The sequence below is a fragment of the Anser brachyrhynchus genome (assembly GCF_964034855.1).
Source record: "Anser brachyrhynchus genome assembly, chromosome: 2".
In the NCBI taxonomy this organism is placed as follows: domain Eukaryota; kingdom Metazoa; phylum Chordata; class Aves; order Anseriformes; family Anatidae; genus Anser; species Anser brachyrhynchus.
Window position 1 is genome coordinate 147242545 of NC_137695.1, and position 24593 is coordinate 147267137.

At 44.8% G+C, this 24593-nt stretch overlaps 2 protein-coding genes across 3 annotated transcripts in view; one reads left to right on the forward strand and one right to left on the reverse strand.

The window, feature by feature from the left end:
- The window catches only part of LOC308190516 (uncharacterized protein), a gene marked incomplete at its 5' end in the record, with an annotated part of 26858 nt that extends 14993 nt beyond the window's left edge, over positions 1–11865 (forward strand). The window contains 2 exons of one of the 2 annotated variants that reach the window (XR_013947287.1): positions 458–695; positions 2077–11865. Of the gene's footprint in view, positions 1–457 lie in introns of both variants that reach the window. The other variant, XR_013947286.1, reaches the window with a different exon arrangement.
- The window catches only part of SAMD12 (sterile alpha motif domain containing 12), a 175151-nt gene continuing 155570 nt past the window's right edge, over positions 5013–24593 (reverse strand). Inside the window, 1 exon segment of the mRNA XM_080582046.1 lies at positions 5013–14327. Coding sequence (XP_080438172.1) covers positions 14305–14327 — 23 coding nt within the window. The 3' untranslated portion in view covers positions 5013–14304.

Below are 24593 nucleotides of genomic sequence, written 5' to 3' on the forward strand. Positions count from 1 at the left end.
TCATCTCTCATGCTTCTCTTTGATAATATAAATGGATTGCGCTCCTTTGGGTCATCGTAAGATATGCTTTCGATCAGTCTTATAGCTCTTCTCCCAACCTTTCTCAGTTTTTCAACGTGATTTTTAAGTGTTGACAGCTGAACCGGACTATTTTTGTCTCATTAATGCCAGGTATAGAGCTAATACATTTCCTTACACTCAATGTTCCCATTTATACATGCTAGGGTCATATTAGCCCCTTTAGCAAGAGCATCACATGGGGACCTCGTATTCGGTTGTTTATCCATCACAACCTCTAAAGTAAACAGCCATGGAGAGCTTCCTGAATATTCTCTTTATGAGAACTCCCATGGGATCACTCTTCATTTGCAATTCCTCTTCTGAGACCTGTCGTTTAACTGCCTCCTAATCCATTTAAAATGGGCCGTATTGATTTTTTTTTATTATTTTTTAACAGTGCTGCCTCTCAACACAAAGCAAACGGCAGAGCGTAGCCCCCAGAATCTCTCGGATGCTTCCCAAGCACCCATTGCCACGGACACAGCTAACCGTGTTTTCTGTCTGCGCCGCGGCAGGGGACACGTGCAGGCACGGCCACCGCTTTGTGATGAAGGCCTGCTGCCTCTTCAAGTCTGCGATGGGAACCCAGGAAAACCGGAGCCAAGCACTGGCCACGAGCAGAGCAAACAGAGGAGGTAACGCTGCCTTACAGATAATGCTTTCAGAGATGGTAGAGCAGAGAGCAATTCTTTTTGTGGCTGGATACCAGTGCCTCTCGTTGGCTTTCGGAGAACATTTCGAGACAATATCCTGCTCTCAGGGGGTCCCAAACCATGGCCTGTGGAGAAGTATCAGGCTGAAGATCCCATACAAATGCCCTGCTGACTGCTTGAAACCATACTGCTTTTATGGTGGTTTTAATTTAAGCCTAATGGGGAGGGTTTTGTGACTGGCGGCCCAAGAGGAAAACTGAGGGTGGTCCTTGGTCCAGCACATTTGGGTAATATTCCAGACAATCTTGGTTTTCCTCTCGGTTGCCTTGTCCCTCCTGGGATTAGCAGAACACTGTCAAAAAGGTCCATGTTTTGGGATTTTGAGGCAGCCTAATAACAAAGACTAATAACAAAGAGAAAGAGAAAGCATGAAGAAAGCCTCATTTCCTCTACCCTCATTTCCTTGACCCTCGATACACACCTCAGGGAGGCAGAGGGAGGGAAGAAGAGCTGCTTCCAGAGGGCAGTAAGGGGCAGTTGTTATCGCCAGGAGGAATTAGGTGCTCGGAGCCCCAGGCTTTCCCAAGTGCTGAGGCTTCTGGCCAAGAACTGCCAACACCAGGCTGAGGCTGGGACCGAGGGACATGCAGTTAGCAGGACTGTATTCTTCATGCTCTGCATTAAAACTTAAACAAAGGCGGAAAAAAAAAAACCACCCTGCATTTTCCCCAAAGTGCTACAATTTCTGGCTATAACAATGACAGGCAGGGGCTTATCTGGCTTTCCTGCATGTGGGAGCATTTCATTGTGCAAACGCTTACAGCTGCACTTTCATATGGGGCAACTTCTGCAGCTAAATAAAATTGTGTAAATGAGTTAATCAGCTTAGCACAATGGTTCCCGATATTTTCCATAAAACAATTTGCCTCCCACGTTGCCAGCCTCTCCTTCCCTTCCCGCGGCAGGGAGAGCCGAAATGCCCCTGGGGCTGCGCATCGGGCGCGTAGCACAGACCACGCTCCCCCTGGGCTCTCCCTGCAAAGTGCCAGAGCAGGGTGCTCGAGCTGAGACCTGCTACGTGCCCTTGGGCGCTTCGTTTCCCTGCCTTAAAACTCCCAGTGAAGGAGAGGCTATACCTACAGCCTTCGGTGGAGGTGGAGGTGACCACACGCACCTCCAGCCTGCCCTCTGCCAACGATGGATGAAGCTCTCAAGGCTTTAGACCATTGGCTATAAAATGTTGCCCCTTTTCTGCCTTGTATATGGGCTAAAACAGTTTCTTTTTTTTTTTTCCTTTTTTTTTCTTTTCTCTCTCTCTCTTTTTTTTTTTTTTTCCATTTCTATCCACCCCTCTTTTCCCAAGCCTCTCGCCAACCTTGCCCCAAATCCTCTGGCCATGCCCTGCAAAGAGCGGATGAAAGCCTGGATCTTGGAGGTGGTCTCAAGCAGGATCCTCACCATGATGCCAAAATCCCAGAACCAAAGAACAGCCCAGGTTGGACAGGACCTCAAAAGATGATCAGGTCCAAACCGTCACGGGAAGAGGGTGCCTAGATGAGGTTACCTAGCACCCCGTCCAATCGCATCTTGAAAACCTCCAGTGATGGGGGCTCTACCACGTCCCTGGGGAGGTTGTTCTGGTGATTGATTGTCCTCCCTGTAAATAATTTCTCTCCTTTACCAAGACGAACCCGCGCTGGATGGGAGCCCTGCTCCCCGCAGCCACCCCGCGCTCTGCCCCTGTGCCCGGGGCGGCAGGAGCGGTGGACGTGTCCCACTTTCCCAGCTGACAGCCTGATGTATTGACTTAAATGAGCCAGAGCATGTCTGGAATTACTCATAGCTACAGCGTAGTAGGTTTCTACCTCCAAGAGGTAAAAAAAGAAGAGCTAAATTCGGTTCCAGCTGAAATGCAAAGTAATGATAATTAACAAAGTTAACTCTTTGCTTCCCATTCAAGTCATAACTGCAGAAAAATCGGTCTGAAAGAAATCCCAGGAGAGCACTTAGTCCATCCTCCTGCCCCAGCGCAGGGTCAGGATTCCCCTTGGCTGAGCAGCTCTCCATCTCTCCAGGCTCTCTCCCAATGCTTCAGCATCCCTGTTCCTGGAAAGCTTTGCCTCACGTCCAGCCGGAGTCGTTCTTGCTGCCATGTCAGCCTATCGCTCCAACACGGGTATGAGGAAGAGATGAATCCCCTTGCTGCCCTATAACGTACCTGTAGCAGTTTGTCTCCTTTTTATCTCCTCCTAAGGCCTTGGTGCCATTTAGTTAAAGCAAAAGCACTTCAGTTGAAAGTATGTTTCCCATGTGCAGCAATTCAGCGTACTTCCCACTCGATGCTAACAGCAGTGGAAGGCGAGGAATCATGCTAGGTGCAGAAAGCAAGGAGAGGGCAATGACAAAGCAATGACACGAATGAGGCGAAGGAGCATTCAGAGGAGAAATTAACCTCAGACAAATCAAGGCTGGACTGACAGGAAACCTCACCCACAGAAATGCTGCTGGAGCACACGACCCACACTGAGACCCCGGCAGGCCATGGCATGGTTGCAGCGAGACCTGAATGTCAGATGAGCGTCGGGTGTGGATGGGAAATCCTTGTTCCCCAAATAAAGTGCATTACATTTGTACCAAAATGCCTGGTCCATTCGGCTCAGTCTCGCTTGCAACACAATCTTTGCAGCAGCAGCTTCTTGGAAGACTTGTATTTTCTCTGTTCAGCCTCAAGGTCAATACAGTTCCCATTTTACGGGTGGGATGAGAAGAGCTGAAGTGAGGGAATTTGTTCTTTGACAGACAGCGTGTTAGTGGTGGGACTGAGGGTATCACCTGTGTTTTCTGGGGTTGGGCTCCATTCACTGGACTGCACTGTGGCCTAAGGGCATTTGCTCACTGTGTAAGACTTTGCCCCAACCGAGCACAGATTGGCTCAGCTTATCGGGTCCCAGTTCAGGAACCCGACATTTGGAGGGGACATCGGAGCCAAGGGGCCAAGCAGCATGGCCAGGGCTGTGACCTGTGGCTGCTGCCCGGAGGTACAGCAAGCTCTGGAGGACCCAGAGCCGTGCAAGTCACTCCGAGGACCATCCGTCATGGAAAGGAAATCCACAGAATAACCATACTGCACAACCAGCTGCTCCAGCGATGATTTAGGAACAATGAGCTATGAACTAGGAAACTGCCCATGGGTAAGAAAGCAAAACCCGCAGAGCACCGTGGCAGGTCCTTGCCCCAAAGCACCAGGAGCTTTCTCTATGTCCAGAGAGGAGTTTCATTGTCACGGCAGCTGCTGTTTCATCCCACAGCAGATCTGATTTAGGTGCCATTGTTTATAATGGAAATAATCTTCATATGCAGCACCCAGAACAGCAGTCATATGGTGCTGCTGTAACCCCTGTGGAGACTACTATGGTGAAAAGAGCATGCGACATGGAAACGGCTTCCTTCACCATTATGATTCTTCTGATTTCCTTCAGCCCAAGATGTAACGTGCACAGATTTGTTCTAAAACGGAGTTTCTCTGCTAACATATATTTCTCACTAACAAAGTTTATGGAGTAGAAAGCTTTTTAAAGATGTAAACAGAATTTAGTAAATGGCAGCACGATCACAAGATGCTACAATAAAAAAATATGATATATGATTTTTTTTAGATGACAATTTATCCTGACTTTGTCAGTTACATTGCACACTACATAATTTCATTCTATTATTTTGTATTAAGCCCACTATTTTCTGTTTGACCAAAACATGTCATCAGTCTCTCCCTTGCAAATAAGAGAATGTTCAGAATTATGGCTGAAAAGAAAAAAAAAAAAAAACAAAAACCAAACACCACATATACGGAAGAACACATTATTGTGCTGGAATTTCAGCATTAGCATCTCTGAAAACTGCCTCAGCCACTGACTTGTAAATTGCTGTTGTGCTGCAAGTGCTGAGCCATATAGAGAATAAATGGGGGTGGGATGGAGATGGAGCGACATGCACCATCAAGTCTAGCACCTGCCTCTTTTGTGCTTTGGTCCCCAGAGGAGATGTCTTGGTGGTGGGTTTACCCTGCTCCGTGGCTGAGCTCCAGCAGAACCGCTCTCTCACTCCCCCACCTCAAAGGGAAAGGGGGAGGAAATACGATGGAAAGGGCTGCACCAGGGCACAGGTCCCCTCCTGCTGAGAACTGTCATCAGTGGGCCTCTGTTCCCCATCAATTTGTTGGTTTTTTTTTTCATTTTTTTCCCTTCATGCGATGGAACAAGCCCTGAACCTCCTTAAATCAAACAAGATCCTTTTACCGTATAATAAAAATTCCATGTTTTAATACATCGCCATGCACAAATGAAGTCAAACAATGCAGAGTACAAAATTGTCAAATATACAAAATGATAAAGCAGATATCCAAAGCTTCCAGAGATCATGCCCAAAGATACCAAAAACTTGATATTGGTTTTAATTTCATCATTTATAAGAATTCCTCCCTCCCACCCCGGTTTTATTTTCTGTTGATTTTTGAAAACAGAAGGAATTTAATAGTAAATATAAAAACCGTAGGGTGGAATTAACAGTGATGGCCGCTTTGTATACTAAAAATTAGATTGCAGGACAAATTCTGGTTTGGGAAAAAAAGCACTGCTGTACAGATGAACACCTCAGATGCCTGGGGAAGCGCAGCGCACATCAAACGAAAAGGCACGCTTTTGTCTTACGCCACCTCGTTTGGCTCTGTCTTTAAAATGCTCGCTCATAGATGGACAGGGAGTAACAGTGCGGCGCGTTTTAACCGCTCGAGTGCTGGCATTCTCCTAGATTTTCAACCAAGTTAACATCAAAAGGAGGTTACGGCCTTAGAGTATTTCCCTGGTGAGTGCAACTCAGAACCGAACCCAAGGGCAGCTGGCTCAGACACAGTCTGTGAGGCTGTGGGACCCTTCTGCCCACGCAGCATGGCCAGGGCACCGCACTCGTCCCTTTCTGCACCAGGCTCCTCGGCACTTTCCTGGCTCACCCCGGCGTATTTCCCAGGAACTCAACCCCAGGAGCTCGATCCCAGCCTCCCCCTCCGTTCCCGCAGCTCGTGTCCATCCCCAGCTGCATGCAGGCCACGGATTTGGGGCAGCCTTTGGAGACAACGCAGATGTGGCTACAGCTCCACCCGTAAATTACCTGCCCTCCCCAAGGACAGGTTCAATCAACCTTAAAATCAACCTTTGGAGGAACCCAAAGCTGGAGGCCACTTTTTTGTCTGACACAGTGTGAGACAGATCAGTCAGGCAGCTATCACCCTCATCTCACCCATGCTTAGATGTGGAAAAGGAATAACCGTGAGGCAGGTCCGTGTATCTCAATCCCTACAAGAAACCGAGGACAAAGCCAAGCGCATCCCAACCCCGCACCTCTGCAGCCCCAGGTGGCTTTGAGCAACGTGACCCAGTGAAAGATGCCCCTGCCCGTGGCAGCTGGCGGTGGGGACAGGTGATGTGATGATCTCTAAAAGTCCCTTGCAACCCCAGCCACCCTGTCGTTCCACGATTTAAATGCTGGTCGTTCACATTTTTAGGTTCTTGCCCTGTGCAGTTCATCATTATTGTAGGGGAAGCCCAGCAGACTGCAGCGAGCTTCCCTGACCCCGAGCAGGCTGACCTTGCAAGGGGATTTGTCTGTCTGTCCGTCTGTCTGCCTATCTCCTGCCACAGCCCCAGGACAGCCTGGTGCAGGGCTCTGGGTTCCTCTCCTCCATCTGCGGAGCTGAGCTTAGTGGGGAGAAGGATGAGATCTGTGTCTCAGGCCGAGATGCTTTGCATAGTCTGGAAGCTCATATCCCTCCGTGGCTTCTCCACCGCGCTGGAGGCCACTCGGTCTCTTCTCTGCCTCTCTCAGGAGCAAGGCAGAGAAGGAGCCTCCTGCACACAAGGAATGTGGATGAAGCAGTAAGAGGGATCCAAGCATTTGTTTGGACTCGTCTTGAGGCCAGAGCCTGCCGCAATAGGGAAAACCTCTGTCTGGATGCAAAACCGGGCTCTCAATAAACAAAACAAACAAAAAAAACAAGTCCCCTAAGCATCTGATGGGCAGATTTTTTTTTTTCTCTGCGCAGCTTTTTATTGCTTACATGCGGTTTTGCTGCAATATTGATCTCCCTGCTTTAAAAAAACAACAACTGTATATCGCTATTTAATTTGGTGACATGATATTAAATAGATGAATTCAAGGCAAGTGCTTAATAGAAGTAATATGATTAGAGATGTAACAACAGCTACAAAGGATTTTTTTTTTTCTTTTCAGCAAATGTATTTAGATATATTTGGAATTCAAATCAGAAAGGAGCTTTTCATTTCATTCTGACTAAGCCTGGACGTGTTATAATAATGCCTGAAATCCCACTTTTACGGAAGAAGCGGACATGATACGGCCATCTGCAGGATCAGCTTCCTTCCCCGCCCAGCCTGACCTCGGCCATGCCTCCGGGGGCCGTCTGTCCGTCCCCGCTGCAAGGGGACACTCATGCCACCGTGCACATAACCAGTGACTCCACGGAGCTCATTTGACGGGCAGCCAGTATGTACCGGTGTTCTTTAAACAATAAATCTAGCCCAAACTCATTTTCTTAGGATTTCACACTGGATTAGAGCGAGAATCCCCGAAGATCTTTATCTTCTTAGCTCTGTCTGTAGCCAGCTCCCTTCTCGTCTCAGCTTCGTGATATTGATTCAATACCAATTTGCAGTAAGTATTGCTTTTATGGTTTCTTTTGCCTGCGCGAACTGTTTACTCTTTAAAACATGCATCCTATTTCGTGCCATTTTCCACAGCACAGCTCTGGAAGGTGGCTCTTGGCTTCACGCTCGCCTCGTACCTACCGGCAGCAGCTTTGTGAGACCTGGGTCAGAACCCGAGCACTCCTTTGCTTATTTCCAAGGTGCAATATTCAAAACAGCCAACTGCAACCAGCTCTTACTACCTGGGGTTGTCCCACCGAAGTCGTTTCACTTCCAGGCCTTCATGAACCGGCTCCAGCGGGGCCCGTCGGGAGAGCAGGCACAGTTTGCTGGCTTTGAAGCAAGGAGCTCACGCACCTCGTTCAGCTGCAAAGCAACACGATGTAATTCTCAATCAGCACTTCGGCTTCTCTACTCGTTGTTGAGCACAGGAAAAGCTGCTTCTTGCCACCACGATGCCGCCTCCTTGGTTAAGAGACAAAGCCATGGCTCCCATTCCTTGCTCACACCGATCGCCTGAGTGCGTGATTTTGTCCCAGGCTGTTATTAGTGAAAGACGTCGGGCTTATTCTCTGTGCTCAAGGCTTTTTGTTGTCCTTTCTTGTCCAGTTCTCTTCCCTTAATTACAGGCAGAACAACCTTGCAACTGCGAGGAGATCTAATGCAGCTCCTACCAAATGCTGGCAAGCTCAGTTTAGCTCAGGGCTCTTTGTTCAAGTCAATTTTGTGTGAAAAAAATGAGTATAGGTGGGCCTGCCTTCACGTAATATCAGAAACTTTAAGAGATTTTAATTCAGAAGTTTGCATCTGATGACCTAGCCTAATCTCTTGCATAACGCACACCTAATAACCTCATCCAGTGACTGCTGAACTGAGCCTAAATTCCTGTTTGAGGTAGAGCTTATTGACTTAGAAAAATACTCCGCATATATTTAAAGACTTTATGTGATGGAGAACGTGCCAGGTAACTAAGTAAGCTGTCTCTATGGGTAATTATCCTCCCTGTCGAGCATTTGCACTTAATTTCTAGCCTGAAATCGGTTCCCAACCAGTAGAGCACATCACTCCCTTTTCCTCCAAATAAAAGAGCTACCTGCCTTCAGACAGCGCTTCCCCACACAGGTAGCAGATTGTGATTGCAGACAGATCCAGTCACCTCTTCAAATTGTCTCTGATAAATTAATAGCTTGAGCTTCATTAGTCTGGCACTATAATAAGACCTGTTTTCCTGCCCTTGAATGACACCGGGAGCTTTAGAAAATAATCTTTCCGAGTTGTCAATATGCTTTTTGAGAGATGGGCACAAACTGGCTCCGTTACAGTGTCACTGTTGCCAGATCCTCAATCTCCTCCAAGTCCTACTGACTTTCTGCCTTCGAGATTACATTTTCCCAGCTGGCAAGTGCATCTGTGGGGTTGATATTGAACGGATTATTTACCAGACCTTCACAGCTATCCTATTCCAGATGCCCCCAGGTGTGACTCTCCTTCTCCTCCCATGGATTTCTGCATTTGCAGTACTCCAGGTTCATCATCATTTCGTACCATGCACCTTTTTTTTTGGTGATCTGCTGATGTTGCCACCAGTAACTTTCTATTTCCTTGGGAGGAATATTGAAAATAGAACATACCTTGGGAGGAGCTCATTAGAAATAGTCTTGCTGATGATAATTTCATATTTACAGCCATTTTTTTGTGATCTAGCATGTAATCGGCTTTAATCCACTTAATATGGGCTATACTGATTTTGCATAGTGCTATTTTATTCTCTATCAGAATTAAATGACCTATATGAGGTCATGTATTGTGCATCAGCAGAGTTTTTCTTTTATCAACAAACCTTTGATATCACGAGAAAATGATAGGAAGTTTATTTGACACAATACATTTCTATAAATAATCATTCGGAGGGGTTTATCGATTTTTAATTGCTTCAATGATTGTGTCATATCAACCTTTCCATGACTTTCCCAAAGGAAAATAGGAAAATAGGAAGCTCATGAGCCTATAGTTTTCTGGGTCAGGTCACTCATTCTTTTCAATTATTGTTTTGTGTGTGTGTGTGTGTGTGTGTGTTTTAAAGCTTCTTTTGTGCTTCTGAGTTCTGATAAATCCTAGGTAAGTTTTCCTACACTTTTGGATTCAGTTATCTGGTTCTGCAAATTTAAGAATACGTTTGGATAGTTGTTGCTTAATATTACCCATAATTACTGATGGAGTAGGAGGAATTACATTTTAATGTGCAATCTGACTCCCTCATTCTACTGCTTTCAAACACAAAACAAGAATATTTGTTGTTTTTTTGCATGTTCTGTGAGTAATCACCATGCCGTATCTCACGTCAGACTCTGCTTTGCCACGACTGTATTTATTAGGATGCATGTAAAGTGTTTGGTCTTACTAGCCCTAACCTACTGGCCACTGACTTCCCATACATTTTGGCTTTCCTCATCAAACATTTACTTGCTCACTTGCTGATTTATACTCACGAGCCTGCCTAATCACCCATACATTACGTTGGTGGCTTTTTTTTGCACTGCAGAGTGCTTTCCTGAATTTTACCATAGGAGATTGCAGGTAATGCTGGTAATGCTCTTCCCCCCCCCCCAACCATCAATTTTAATTATAACAGAGGGCCTTTTCTTTTTAAATTAAAATCTTATTGACCAGTCTATTTATACCAGGGTCAATCACGCCACAGTCTTGTAGCAGGGCCTTTCAAGGAGATTCAGATTGCAGCGATGTTATTTGTTAAAAGGGGACTGGGGTGAAAAATGCAGGTTTTTACTTTGCTTGCCTGAAACAATTTTGAATAATTGAGATCTTGTGGCTTCATGAAGGGTGGAGGGAGGTCAGTTTTAGTTATAGCAAAAAAATCACCCCAGGACGGGCTCCACAGCTGGCATTAATCAACAAATCTCCGGAGACTGCGATGGAGCGGTGCCATTGCAGGTCTGCTGGGGGCCTGCCCTGAGGTCTTCTGAAAATTCGGAACAAACCAAAAAAAGAATTTTGTCATTTTTAATGGTTTGATTTCCTTAACGGCACTGCAGCTGCTTTCGGTCTGGCTGTCGAGTAACAGAAGCAGGCAGCCAGGCACGAACCCACCACCAGGGCACGGCGATGCAGATGGGTTGGCAAAGCCCAAGAGCTCGCAGAGCTGTTGCAGACTTCCCTCCTGAAGCTTCTTAACAGAATAAACGACGGGGTATTCAGGCAGAGAAAGCCACGCAGATGTAAAAAAAACAAACAAACCAGGAACGAAACAGTGCAAAGGATGTTTTCAGCCGCAGCACGTTTTTTTTTTCGGGTGAGCAATTCCTCCTGTTTCTGGTGTTGGCCTTCACACAATTTGCAGCACTGAGGACGGCTGAGTCCCCGCCCGGGTTTCTTGTTGGGGCTGGTGCTGCACCATCCTTCCCTGCACAAAGACAGCGGGCAAGAAGCGGCCGGGACGGGCACCCAGGGGCAGCAAGGCTGCAGGTCCGCGGCCAGGAGCAGCGCCCTGACCACAGGGAGCCACCCGTGTTTCGGAGCTAATAACCAGCGATCAGCGTAATGGCAGCACTGGCCTTTGTGAATATATCTATCTCCACAGAGCTGATAATTGCTGTTTTATTAAAATAGCATTAGTCTCCAGCTCTTTTGCACAGAACTAATGGCTCTGAGCGTATTTAAATTCACTTCCTTTGCCGGAATAACTTATTCGCTCCCTTTCATGTTGACTTGGTCTTTGGCACTCTCGACATAAATGATTTATTGACTAGAGATAAAGCATTCTTTCCACAGAACCGTTCTTGCGACCCAGGCAAAAGCGGATGTGTCTGCTATTAATAAGGTGTTCAGCATAAAAAATGCAATAGACTTGATTGTCTGCACTCAATAGCTTTTCCGAGAACACAGTACCTGCCCCCATTCATAATAACAAAAAATTTCTCCCACATGTTTATTTATATTAAAAACTTTTCAGAAGAATACGCTGGGATCCAGATAGTTGTTCAGTAGATGCAGAACAATTTCATAAATATCCCTGAGGAAGCATGGCCTACTTTGGGAGAATAACAGCGATTAAAAAAAAATAAAAATCCAAACATGATGAATAGTTAAATACAAGCCAAAAAGTACAGTTATTTCCTTATGGCTCCTTCAGACAGTTAGACACGTGAGGAGTGTTGTGGGGCTCGGGGGAACTATTCTTGCTCACGTTTGGAGTTATCCACATGCACAGGCTGTCTGTAGGATGGAGACCTACACCACCGTCCAACGAGCTTTGTCTGATGGGCACCTACAGCAGAGTTCTCACTGAGTTTGGCTACACAAAGGGTCTGGAGTTTGTTTTCACATTTCTCAGGGCCTATAACACTGCTTTTCTAGATCACCGTAGCTAAAATCCTGGGAAGCTTTTAAAACAAACTGTTTTAACAGGAGAAGTGCACACATCTAAATTCATGCCCATACACTGGAAGATGTTCAAAACTAACATTGATACAAAAAATGCTTCTAGTGGCTCTTTGCCTAACTCAACTTTGTCTCATACGCCCTTTTAAGATAACACTCTTCTTTTTTTAAAGATAAACACTTCTTTTATCATTCATATTATTACAGATTTGTTTCATTGGATGTAATATAATAAGAGAATCCCTACTGCAGAAGCATAGCATTCTCCTTTTAAAAATAATTTATATCCAAGTTGTTTCTTTTTTAATTGCTGTACCAACATGAAATTGATGTCAGTTGCCAGAGTGCATTTTTAAAATCTGTAGCAGAAAGAGCTGTAAAATTTACAGAAGCTTACAATGGAATTCCGCAAGGCTCACGGCCACTTCTCTTAATAAGGATCAGATTCCAACCTGCAATGCTACGAAAAGCTCTAAAAAGTGCAAATGCTGCTGTTGGCAAAGATTCTTATGTCTTAAGGAGAACTTGTACACCAATTAATTTGAAATTAGGCGCCAGGATTTTCAGAAAGAAAATATAAAGCTCACTGCTTTATAATTTTGGGAGCTCCATTGAAAACCCATGGAAAGACCCAAACCACTAGAAACCACTAGCAGCTTCTGAAAATCTTGGCCATCAGTAAAAATATTTTCCTTCTGGATTGAATAGTAAAGAAGCATTCAGCATGCTGAATCTGAGATGGGTGGAGAGCCGTAACCAAAGCCCGCACCCACCTGAAAAAAAATACAACCTAAATACATTTATCTGTTGGTTGTACAGGCACCCTCAGTGGTTGACCTTGCATTCTCTAGCAATGGACTGTACAATAGCTAAATATTATAACACAGGACCCTACTCTAAATACGTCCCTTGGCCTTGATATAGTTGCACCTTCTCTCGGTCACTGCATCGTCAAACCCCTATGGCATCTCACCCACGGTTTGGCATACACACTAATGGCAACTCTACAGTACCTGTCTATCAGGCTGGAGAGAATGATGGTCTTTAAGTACACAAAAAGCTACCTTTGATTTTAAAGAAAGAAGGAACAAATAGGTAAGCCTCCTCCGTATGCCGATGACATCAGTTCATTATAAAGAATATGTCAGGAAGGTCCTGATGTTAGGGACAGACGTTAATTCCACTAAGTCCCCATGGAAAAAACAGTACCACAGCCAGCTGTGATACAGCCAGTGATGAGGCCAGCCATTCAGAGACTGAACAAAAAACAATGCTCAGATTGAATGCAACAGTCTTGAGCCTGCTACAGTATATTGAAAGGCTTATTAGAACCATTTGCTTATTCCTATTTCCTACCAAAGTACTGTTTTGGATAGAAAGTGGAAAAAGTTAACAAAGAAGTCTGCCCTCTCCAGAGGGAGTGTCTTGCTCCTTAGAAGTGTAGTCTTACACTTTACCTTTTTCAGAGAGTTTGCTTTGGACTGTGATTCCCCAGTCCTTCCCAAAACGTAAATGGTCGCCAGCATAAAGAACCTGAATTCTTCCAGTTTGTTCTGTTTTTATTGTAGACCAAACCCAGGGTCAAACACATCTCTGAGAAAGGTGCTCTCCCTTTCCTCTCCCTCACTGAGTAAGAAAACTCATTGGCAAGCTAGAAATGAGAACCTTTGACATCTGGTGGATGGGAGGGAGAGCAGACACAGTGTCCTACAGCTCGTTCAACCTACCCTGTTCTTGGCTACCTCTGTGACAGCCATTCTGTAAGTCTCAATAAAATGACACACCTCTGCCACGTGCAAATCTATCTACACAATCTACTGTGAATCAGTGAAGGTATGCTAGTAGTGGACTTCAGTTTGGATGCAGTCTCAGCACAAAGACTGAAACGTATCCTCAGTATTTTAAAAAGACCTTTATATATATATGGGCTGTGCTATTTCTGTGTGGAAAGCACGTATGAAGTGCTGATATCGTTTAACAGAATACCATTAGACTGCAAAACTAACATATACAAGACGTTTACATTCCTATCAGGGGTGTAATATTGTGAACATATCCACTGAGATTGGAGAATTGCTGTAAGTTTTTCCTAAAACATCATGCCATCTGCATACATAATAAAAGAATCCAGTAGTTGCCATGCTAAAACAGGACTTCTAGTGAAGGGCATAGACAGTCCCCTACAGGGAACTCAAAGTTATGCACAGTGATGAAAACTGGAAGAAATTTTCCAGCTAAAGGTCTGCCAATGACCATTTTGAACAAATTAGCACTGGATATTATGCACCACATCTTTACTCCGCAGCAAACCAGCTCTTCCCGAAATGCATCATCTTGAGTGGGCTGCTTTCACTTCAAGTTTGCCTTCAGTCCTCCATGGTCACCTCTTGGCAGTGCCATTTGTTATGTTTGTTTCACGAAGGAAAGTTCACTTTCATATCAAGTGGCAGGACAGCAGCTTTAGAGGCTGGAAATGTTTACGGAGAGCTCTCTGCTGGGGCTGCAAGAAACAAAACAGAAAACCAAAACCAGACAGTGAGTAGTACAGAACAGAGCAAAGGAATTACCATATATTTCAACTAAAATAAAAAGTCAAGTTTGTGCTGAGCAAATGCATTTATAATGTAAAGACAAACTACTCCTAGAACATATATTGTGACCCTGGCAGTTTCTTTAATCAGTTTTACTCATCAACCAAAAACTTCAGTGCTTAATCAATTCCTTAGATAAATATAAAGCACAGAGCAGCAATCATTTGTCTGATTTGATAAATGCTACTTGAATTTTATTGCTTCATCTTAAAGCACTGCTCACTCTTCCTCCAGTCGGAGTCCCAGAGAGTTTAGGACTTGGTTGGGCTTGCATTAACTCACTGAGGGCTTGATAGCCAAATCCTGGAAAGGCTCCTCCAAATGCCAAGGTAGGGGCTGATGTTCCCTCACCATTTCTGCTGGCCAAGACAATAACAGTTGGCCATTGCTGCACGCGAGATGTGAAAACAGATCACACGCTTCCTTCTCTGCTTCACACTCCTTAAGATAACTGGGGAATTGCAGAAGGTTTCTCTATCCCTGCTAAAAGTCTTCTTTGGGATGCACGGCAAAAAGACGAGAGGTAATGGACACAAGATGCAACAGGAGATATTCCAGGTAGATACAAGGAAAAATTTTGCCCAGTGAGGGTAGCCAAATTTTGGAACAAGTTCCCCGATGAGGTTGCGCAACCTCCACCTACAGAAGATATTCACCACTCAACCCGAGAAGGCCCTGAGCAACCTACCTCAGCCCTGTTTTGAGCAGGGTTGGATTGAAGGATCTCCAGAGGTCCCCCCCAACCTAAGTTATTGTGTGATCATAAAATTTCGGATGGGGATTTGTGTTCCCCGTTGTGCCTTTGTAAACAGGAAACGAGTGCCTCTGCAGGCCAGCTCCCACTGAAACGCATTCATTTATTCAGTATTTAGCCACCAAAACGCACACAAATTGCTCACAGGCCTACACTGGTCTCTGGAGCCAGGGAGCCATGCAGAGACAAGCGCCTGTGTTATTTCAACAGGCCTGCTCTGGACACAGCTTTGTTTCTCACAGAGCCCTCAGCACCCCCAGTTTTACAGATCGTGTTTAATACATAGCACATATTGCTATTGCAGTTTGGGAACCCCGAGGGCAGTGCCGGGACAGCCCTCATCAGGGTGTGCTTTGCACCCTCTCCAGTTGACGTCCTTCCTCGTGCATGAACGTACATGTCCGTATGCGTGGAGCGAGATGGATCTTTGTGTTTTTTTTTGGCCAGATTCCAATTTGAGAAGCTAATGGGATGCTGATGCTGCCAAGGCAGTATTCACGTCAACTGAAACTCAGGCTGGCAGTAGCCTTCTACTCTTCACCCCTTCAAAATCGTGCCTGGAGGGCTCTTCTCTACAGGGTGTGGACTCACGGGCTCTGCCAGCCCGTCAAGTTTGCCCGTATTTGCCTCTCCCACCCCCAAACCCTTGCAGCTATGGAAATGGAGGTCTGATCGAGTGAGGAAAGGGTGGGATGCTAAACCATCAGGTTCTGGAAGAGTACTGAGTGAGATATAAAACAACAACAACAACAAAAACAGACCCTGCCGTAAGCACTTTGTTCCTCAGTTTAAATATGGCCTATTAAATAGAGGAACAATAAAACCCAGTCTCCTTAGCTATTTCCTTTCTTATGTGGGCACATTCACCTGATTATGGTGCTAGTTTTCATTTTTGTTTTCACAGCTGCACTGTTTTTATTCTCCAGGTTCTCTAGGGTGATGATCCCGCTAGCATCTACTGTCATTGACTCCATAATACGACCGTGTCAAAAGTGGCCCAAGAAAGATGCACGTTTGGGACCCAGCAACTGTTTTATTCCATGAAAGATCTGTCAGGAAGGTTTCGATCCAGGGACCTTTGGTCTAGACAGATAACTGACTGCATCCCCCAGGACAGAAAAGGACACAGCGGTGATATTAAGCAGGTGTGAAGATAAAGGAGAAATCTGGGGGGACGTTTTAAATGTGGAGAGAGGGAAATTGGTACCTAACCTCAAAAATGCTGGATTCCAGGTGAGCTGGAGGCCATCTCACTTCTGTGTAGCATTGGCAGAGATGTACTTGTCTCATAAAGGAGAAATGAGACTTTTTTTGAGGTTAAATAGCACACCTGCTGCAACGAAGGGAAAATCTGAAAAGCTCGCCCAAGCACATGAAAATACCTTGCCTATCCACAGTTACAGGACTAAAATTAAATGGGTGAACTGGCTAACAGTATCAGATCAGGCTTCAAGATTACACTTGTGCTGGAATTTCCACCATCCACTTTGTCTAAACCATGGGTCTGTACTTGTGCTTAAGTTTGAACTGAGTCAGCTGGCCTGTGAGAAACCCATGAGCAAGAAGAATCAGGGACTGATCTGACCGCAGCGCCACGTGAGAGCAACCATCTCAAGCCATGTGGGACACCAAACAGAGCCAGTCTGGATGCAAGCAGTGACACTGACCAAGGGAAAAGCAGTCTGTTAAGCTCTGAACTTATACGAAAGCAAGGACTTAGTAGTGATTTAGCACCTCTCTTCTCTTCTCACTTCATCTTTTGAGGCCAGGAATTCAGGAGCACTTACTCCCCCTTGTAACCTATCACTTTTGGTGTCCAGATAGAGACTCATCTAAGGATCCTGGTTTACTAAGGATCATGCACCCAGTGCTTTTGGAAAGTAAGATCTTCTAAAAAGGCTTCACAAATGAGCAGTCACCTTTGAAAACACTGCCTTAGACTGCAAGCTCTTGGAATGACGACTGCTTTTTGCATGGGGTTTGTATGCCTACCAACTCAACTGCATACAGATCTAATCTCACATGACATTTTCGAGAAGCTGCTGTAGAAGGACTCCAATCATTTCAGAGCCAGAGATGTATTTCATTTTTGAGCACCTGTGATTTCTTTCTAAACGAAACAGGGACATCTTTTTCATTCATTTTAAACACATGTTAATTCAGCTCAACCTCGCATTATTACTTTTTTTTTTTTTTCTTTTTGTAATTGAGGAATCCTGATAACAAGCATCTGTTTCCTTTGCTATGTTTCTTCTCTACTAGAACTAATTTTATACTACATTTCTAAGGTCACGACATTTCAAACATGGGATTATTGTGAAAAATGCCTATTTCCAACATCCATATACCAACTATTCCTTTCAGATTGGTGAAAAACTGCATTCAGCTACGTCTACTAGTATTTTTCCTGTGTTAGAAAGGTCACGGGTATCTCACTTCATGCTTCTAACATCACTTGAGACATTCCAATATTCTGCAGATTACTGCAGACTTGTTGCATCTTGCTACATAATAATTAGAGATACTACTAGCTTTGAAGAATTTCATACAATGGAAAAAGGAAACGGTTGCCAGCCCATTTGTAGATTTACCTTCATCTTTCTTACTGAATTATAACCACTGAGGTGTGTGAGCAGGAGGTGTCTCTATGAGGCTGATGGAAGTTAATGTGAAAAAAAAAAAAAACCCACACCAAAAAATACTTGGGGAGCTGCTGATCCTGGTCAACCACCGTGACAGGAGGAGGAACGAGGATTACCATGGGCTGGGAAATGCAGCTGAGGGTGAGCTGTGCCAAGAAGAGGATGGTTCCCCACTGCAATCATTTGCCCCAGGACAGATGACACTGAGTTCGGTTTCATTTCATCCTGAAATCTTCCTCTTTCTGTTCTGGGCTGAGTGGGAGGAATCTCTCACCTTTTATTCTCTAGGTAAAAGCAGCTATTGCTACACATCCTTATTACCTAACCGGTCCCTGATAAGTGGAGTCAACAGAGCCAGAGATGAAAGGTTACCCCAGGGTGTGCATGGTTGTCCTAGCTGGAGCCAGCACGGAGGAGGTGGCAAAGCAGAGCCCTGCAGCCTGCTGTGCCCACCTCTCTGCCCTCCTCCCCCTCCGGGCAGGGCAGCCCTGTGTTGTACGGACAGCAGGACAAGCCTCCGGGCTGCAGGAAGACAGCAAGCTGCCTGGGTGCTGTGCCGCAGCCTCGCAGCCCGTATTAAAATGATGCTAAGCAGTGACACATTAATCAATGGACTGAACGCAACACCCAGCAGCCGAAAGGGAAAGCAGGGACGTGGATGATTTTTGATCAGCCTGACAATTTTGTTTTTATTCCCAACCAGTCATGTGTTGGTCTGATTTTCCCCTCATTACTAAGACCTGGTAGCTGACAGAGGCTTGAAGGTTATTTAATGTTGTTTGTCAACTGCAGTGTCAATATGGTAGGAAAATGCCGAGAGGGAAAAGGAAAGAAGTCTCTTCTAGCTTTTGATTTTTGAGTTTGCTTGCCAAGCAGGAAACCAACGTTTTAGTTTTGGAGCAGACAACAAAGGTGGATCTATGAGCATACCAGAAGCATCTAGAGCTTCAAACACAGCAATCCTAATCCCAAGCATTTAAAAATCATTAATAAGGCCATGCTAAATAATTATAATGGCTGCAAAAGCATGCATGGAATTAAAAATACATGTTGCTTTCCCATCAGCTCTACTCTTTTTTAGGATACCGTTATGACAGATTTTTCATTTTCACCCCCAACCATGAAACAAGATGGTTTTGTTCAAACGGCCAGGGACAGAGATGTATCATCACAAGACTCCAGGAGCAGAGCCTTTAAAACAAACAGCAGCTGACACGTGAAATGCTATTTCTGCAAATGTGAACTCAGGGTTTCTTTTTTTTTAAAAAAAAACACTCCTTTTTCTGGACAACACGATCCCATAACCAGGTGCCCTAAATCTACCTGTGTGGAGTTTTAACATCAGTCCATAAACATGCCACTGAACAAATATTCTCGTATGAGATATATGGAGGAGAATGACTTTACATGCAATAAACTCCTGGGCGTTATTTCTACGCTGCTCACCCCGAGCAGCCCCAGGTCCGAACCAGGGCTTCCAGGAGGCAGCTGGCACGCAGCCTGCACGCAGCCTGCCCCAGCAGGGCTCAGCGTGGGACGCCGCTAGCGCAGTGTGAACGCCGCAACAGCCATCGCGAGCACGTGGGGACGCCGGATCCTGGCTCGCTCACAGCTTCACAATCTGGATCTCGTCTTAAGGAAGGCTTCCGGGTGGCCTTCAAAAGCCGGAGCAGACGTCTCTCCTGTCACTTGATGCTGATGTATTTTAATTCCTATCCTCTATTTTATATTGAGATTCTAAGGAGCTCAGCTGGGGGACAGCCGGGTTTGAAAAGGATGCTCGGTGCTTCAAGACAGATGATGAACATTCAACAAGGTCGGGCAAATCCTTTTCCCTATATTCTGACTAAAGAGAAAACTCACTTCTTGCTTGCGATGCAGGGCTCCGTAGCCTGTATCAGGCAATTTTGAGATGAAACATTTCTGGGAGAATGGATGTCATGGCAGATGCTCTCAGCAGGTAACCTTCTGAAAAGCCAATTAGTCAGAGGTTATCGCAGCTGCTCTGTGAAACACAGTTGGTTCACACAGAATGGGCTGAAAATGTAGTTGTCCAAAATGTGTTTCACTAAGCTATTCAACGTCCTCAAATAGTGGGATTAGCCAAAAGTCTCTTCATGAGTCACGCACAGTTCCAGCTTCCCCACTAAAGCAGATCTCTCAGCAACTTTACTAGGTTAAACCAAATGAGGACACGATCGATTCTGTGCACAGATGATTTATGCAGTAATTTCTGTTCCTTGCCTCTTCCTTCAGAAATCGGAGTTCATGAAGGGCATGATGAGCTCTCTAACAGGCTTGAGCTCACACTCCATCCTTGTACTGAAAAATATGCTGAAAGCGTTTTAGCATCTACAAAGCTTGATTTTACAGTGCTAATCTGGAATCCTCAGAAGAAAAAACCATCCCCTCAAAATGTATGCCCTTTTCATGTCTGAGCCTAAACAAAATGTGACAATTTCCAAGCTTAAAAGTTAGGTTCAAAAAGCTGGGAAAATCCTGGGAGAGACTTTCTTCTTTCAAAGAGGCTCATTCATCCCTACTCAGGATGCTTCATACATCCCTCCATCTACCTGCTGCTGCGAACACACAAAGAAAAAAGAAGTGTGTTTCTGCATTCAACAGAACACGATGATTTCCTTGAACTTACAAGCAGCTAAAATATTTTGAAAAAGTGCAAGCAACCACTTCCTTAGTGTTTACAGCTACTTTCAAAGAATTCTCTTGATCTACTGCAAACTTACCCATCGACGTGAGCAGTCAACTGGCTGTCCACCAGCATCCTTCTCTAGAGGCTCAAATTATAGCAAACAGAAAGATTTAAAGGAACGTGCTGCTACGGAGTCTGGAAGTTTGAGCTGGTGCTGTCTGGAGCTGCAAGTGCACAGGAGATTGCCGACTTCATACCCTAGCATGCACATCTCTCGCTGCCTGCCTGTAATCAGTTCCTGATCTCACAAGTCCTTGTGGGGTGCTCTGCAGGAAGTGAAAAAGGTTGTCACAGATGAATAGGCTTCCACACACCGTGGCTCGAAATAGCCATCTGCACTACATCTTGAAACTCTGCATCTGCATTGCTTTTGTCTCGAGACACTGGGTTTTAATATAAAGCACCAGGAACTGTGCAAACTGAGTGAACTTAAAAAAAAAAAAAAAAAAAAAAAAGATATGGCCTTAAGTGGTATCCTCAGCATGCAAATAAGGTGCTCAGCCACACAGTCTGCGGTGGCCTGCAGTGGTTTGGTGGCTGCTCTGACCATCACCTGGAACGTGCCCTTGCATTTGTTCTGCAGCTTCTGCAGGACACTTTCAAACCCATCCCGTTAAAAACTGTGCGGCGGCATTTGGAAATATAGTTCTGTCCATTATGTCGCTGTATTACTTGCCTGAGGACCTTCAGCAAAATATGTATTAAGTTATGAAGCATAATCAGAGGAAACTAAAGACTTCACTAGAAAAATCAAAGTGTTATAGCAAAAGGGTTTGGAAACTCTCTGGAGCTACAGATCCCCCACTGCCTTTGCAGAGCTTATGCAGGATTAATAGGTGGAACAAACTACCCACCTTTGGGGAGATATTCACTGTAAGGTTCCCTGAAATGAAAGTTTTAACTCAGTTTTCATTCTCTCAAATGATTAACCAAGTGAAAAGGAAAATTAAACCTACTAAAACCACCAGAGATTGCACGTGCGCACGCACACATTTACCACAAAACAAAACAAAAAAAAACAACGATCATGAAGCCTACAAAATCAGCCTCTCCCCCAGTACATTGAACAAGCAACTTTATTTACCTCTTTGGATAAATGAATTATGATACATCCTTTACTTGTATTATCACATCACATTATCATTGTTTTCCCCAGAATCCTCGCATTGCTCTGAGCTCCAAAGGAGAAAGAACAGAAAGAGGATTTCGGTGCCATTTGGTACTCCTATTTACCCTTGTGGTTCACGTGGCCCACCACCTCATTTAATGTGCAACATTCAACCCCGAGAATAATCGCTATATTCATGGAATCTTCTAGTGGACACACTGTCCAACCACATCACAAACAAAATGCCTCAATTTCAAAATACTCCACGAAAAGGCATCACCTTATTTTACATCTCCTAGCTAGGCACAAAGGGTGTTCCATGGCAGCATTGCTGTACAAGCAAGACCCTAAAGATGCAAAAGAAAGTCTGGGTTTGACCGTCTACACTGAATCCTCAACGTGCACTTGAAATAAATAAAATAAAATAAAATAAAATAAAATAAAATAAAATAAAATAAAATAAAATAAAACAAAATAAAATAAAATAAAATAAAACAAAACAAAACAAATAAAATAAAATAAAATAAAATCCCCATGTCTAATTCTCCCAGCTGCAGGACCAAGCCCAAGGAGGTGCTGCAGCAGGGGCAGGTCTTGCCTGAGGCAGGTCTCCCTCCAGCCTGTCGCTGATGCTGTGACGGGGAGCGTGCTCGCTGCTCTGCAAATCAAGCTCATGTTTCTGTCTGGGTGGCTGGAAAATGAACTACGGAGATCAGACTGATTTACCACCTTTGAAGAGTCCCTGGGTGATTATTGAGACTATATCTTGATGTATACCCACCAGAGACCCCAGATACCAGTGTCACTGCCTCTGCAGAAGCGCTTCAGAAATGAAGGATGGGCTGATTGTATCAAAGAGGCTCTTAAGTCAGGCCCGAAGTCTCAGGCCTGAAATTACATGGGCTGTGTTGATCACAGAGACAAGTAAAGAAGTCATTCATGAAATACTACGTATGAAACAAAGAATACCTCGCCAGTGTTCAAGAAGGTTTGAGAAGTTCAGTTGTTGAGGTTCTGGGGAGAAATAATCAGCTCCACACAGGAACTGACTGCTTGGTTGCAAAAATCTGCTTTACGCTGATTTGCCCCTTTCCTATTATTTTAGTGAGGAGGCTATCCAAAGCAGTTGCGTATTTTTCTCTCTCCTTTTGCATCAGGCACAAGTACATTCTGAAAATATGATCACACAAATATATTTAAATGGTTTCAGACTGGTGGCTTTTCTGTATTCTGTGGAGGTGACTGCTATATTTGGTTGCTGCCAACCCCAAGCAAAACATTATTCAGATTTGCGTCATGTCCCCTGCCTCCCAAACTAAGCGATACGAACCACGTCCTTAAAGGGTCCTTTGGGTCTATGTTTGTAAGGGGTCCTCAGGAGGGCCCTTTGGGGCAGATTACAGGATGGGTTGGAGTACTCCATGTCCCCCTTGCTGCCCGCAAACCCAGCTTTCCTTCCCAGGATAACCCATGCCATTCCCAGATCTCGCGCTTGGCCTTGGAAGGGCTCTCAGGTGCTGCAGCGTAGACATACCCGGTGTAAATCAAGGACAGGACCAACGTACTTTGTGGCAGAAAATAATTCAATACCAGGTAGAAATTGACCTTTAAAAGTCAGACAGAAGGGCATCTCCACACTTAAAACAGAGGGGTTTTGGACTAAATGTCATATTGGGAAAAAAGATTTTCACTTATCATGCAGATTCTTTGCTGGGGCACGCCAAGCAAGGACGTGTACACGTCAGTGAAATACGCAGCGGAGCAGGGCCTCGGCCCAAGTGGTTAAGGTGAAGGCCTTGCCTGCCACGTCCTGCAGCAGCAGGCTTCCCTCTGCTGTCCAGCTGAGTAAATCCAAAATTGTTCCACAAAGTGGAACAGCATCAAGAAAAGCCAACCCCCTTCCTGCCTGGGAGCTGGTCTTTAAGGTTAGAGATGGAAATAAATAAGCACGCATGGATTTCTGAGGCAATGATTTGGCTGAGCTGCGTTAGTCTGAAGCTAGCCGGGTATTTCCACACTGCGGGCTGCAACACAGGCCAAATGTGAGCCACAGGCAGAAGTGGGGCATGCGAATGCATCCCTGTGTTCGCTGAGCTATGAGAAGTAAGAGCACCCGCACACTTGGCTCTGAAGTTCACCTGGTGTTTGCACAAATTCGTTTTAACCTCCTCTTGACGGGCAACCAGTCTAAGCTAATTATCGAGGCTTCTTTGACAAGCGGCGGGGAAAGACAGGGCCCTTGGAGGAGTGATCCACCCTACTTACTTGCCGTATTGGATAAATGATCCTCTGGAAGGTCCTCTCTTCACTGATTATCCGGAAAAGCTAAATGATTAGCACGGAGTAGGAATCCAGCAATTAAATGGCAAACGAGAGGTGACAGGAATTGCAACTTAATGCTTAATTTGATTGTTGCAAATTCCAATTAGCATGTGAAATGTAGGTACCACAATGTTCAGGATTAGCATGTTTAATGCTTACATTTCTACTGAAATCAAGAATGATATAGATCCCAGGGAGGGATAAGAGCCCTAAATTCCTTCGAGGCCTTGGATATTGGAATTTGTCAGGGAAATTACACACTAAATAATCTTCTTAGAAATTGATACGCACAGCTGAGATAATGAGATGCTTCCTGCAAACAATCCACAAAGTACCGAAGTTTTTTAGAGAAATTATTTACTCAGCATTACTGGTATCATTTTGCAGCTGGATAATTTATTGTGTCCATGCTGCCAAATTGTTTCGATTTGCCACTGATTTGCTTTCCATTTCTACTAGCAATATATGAACAAATCGACATCATAGTCAAGGAATCTGCACGGGCATATAAAACAAGAGTAAACAAAAACGATATTTTGTTTATTATTAAACACTTCTCATATTTTAGCTAAGGTAGGCAATTAGGTTGATAGGAATTTGCAAATGGATGAGAAGTTACACCATTTTATCTCAGGCCAA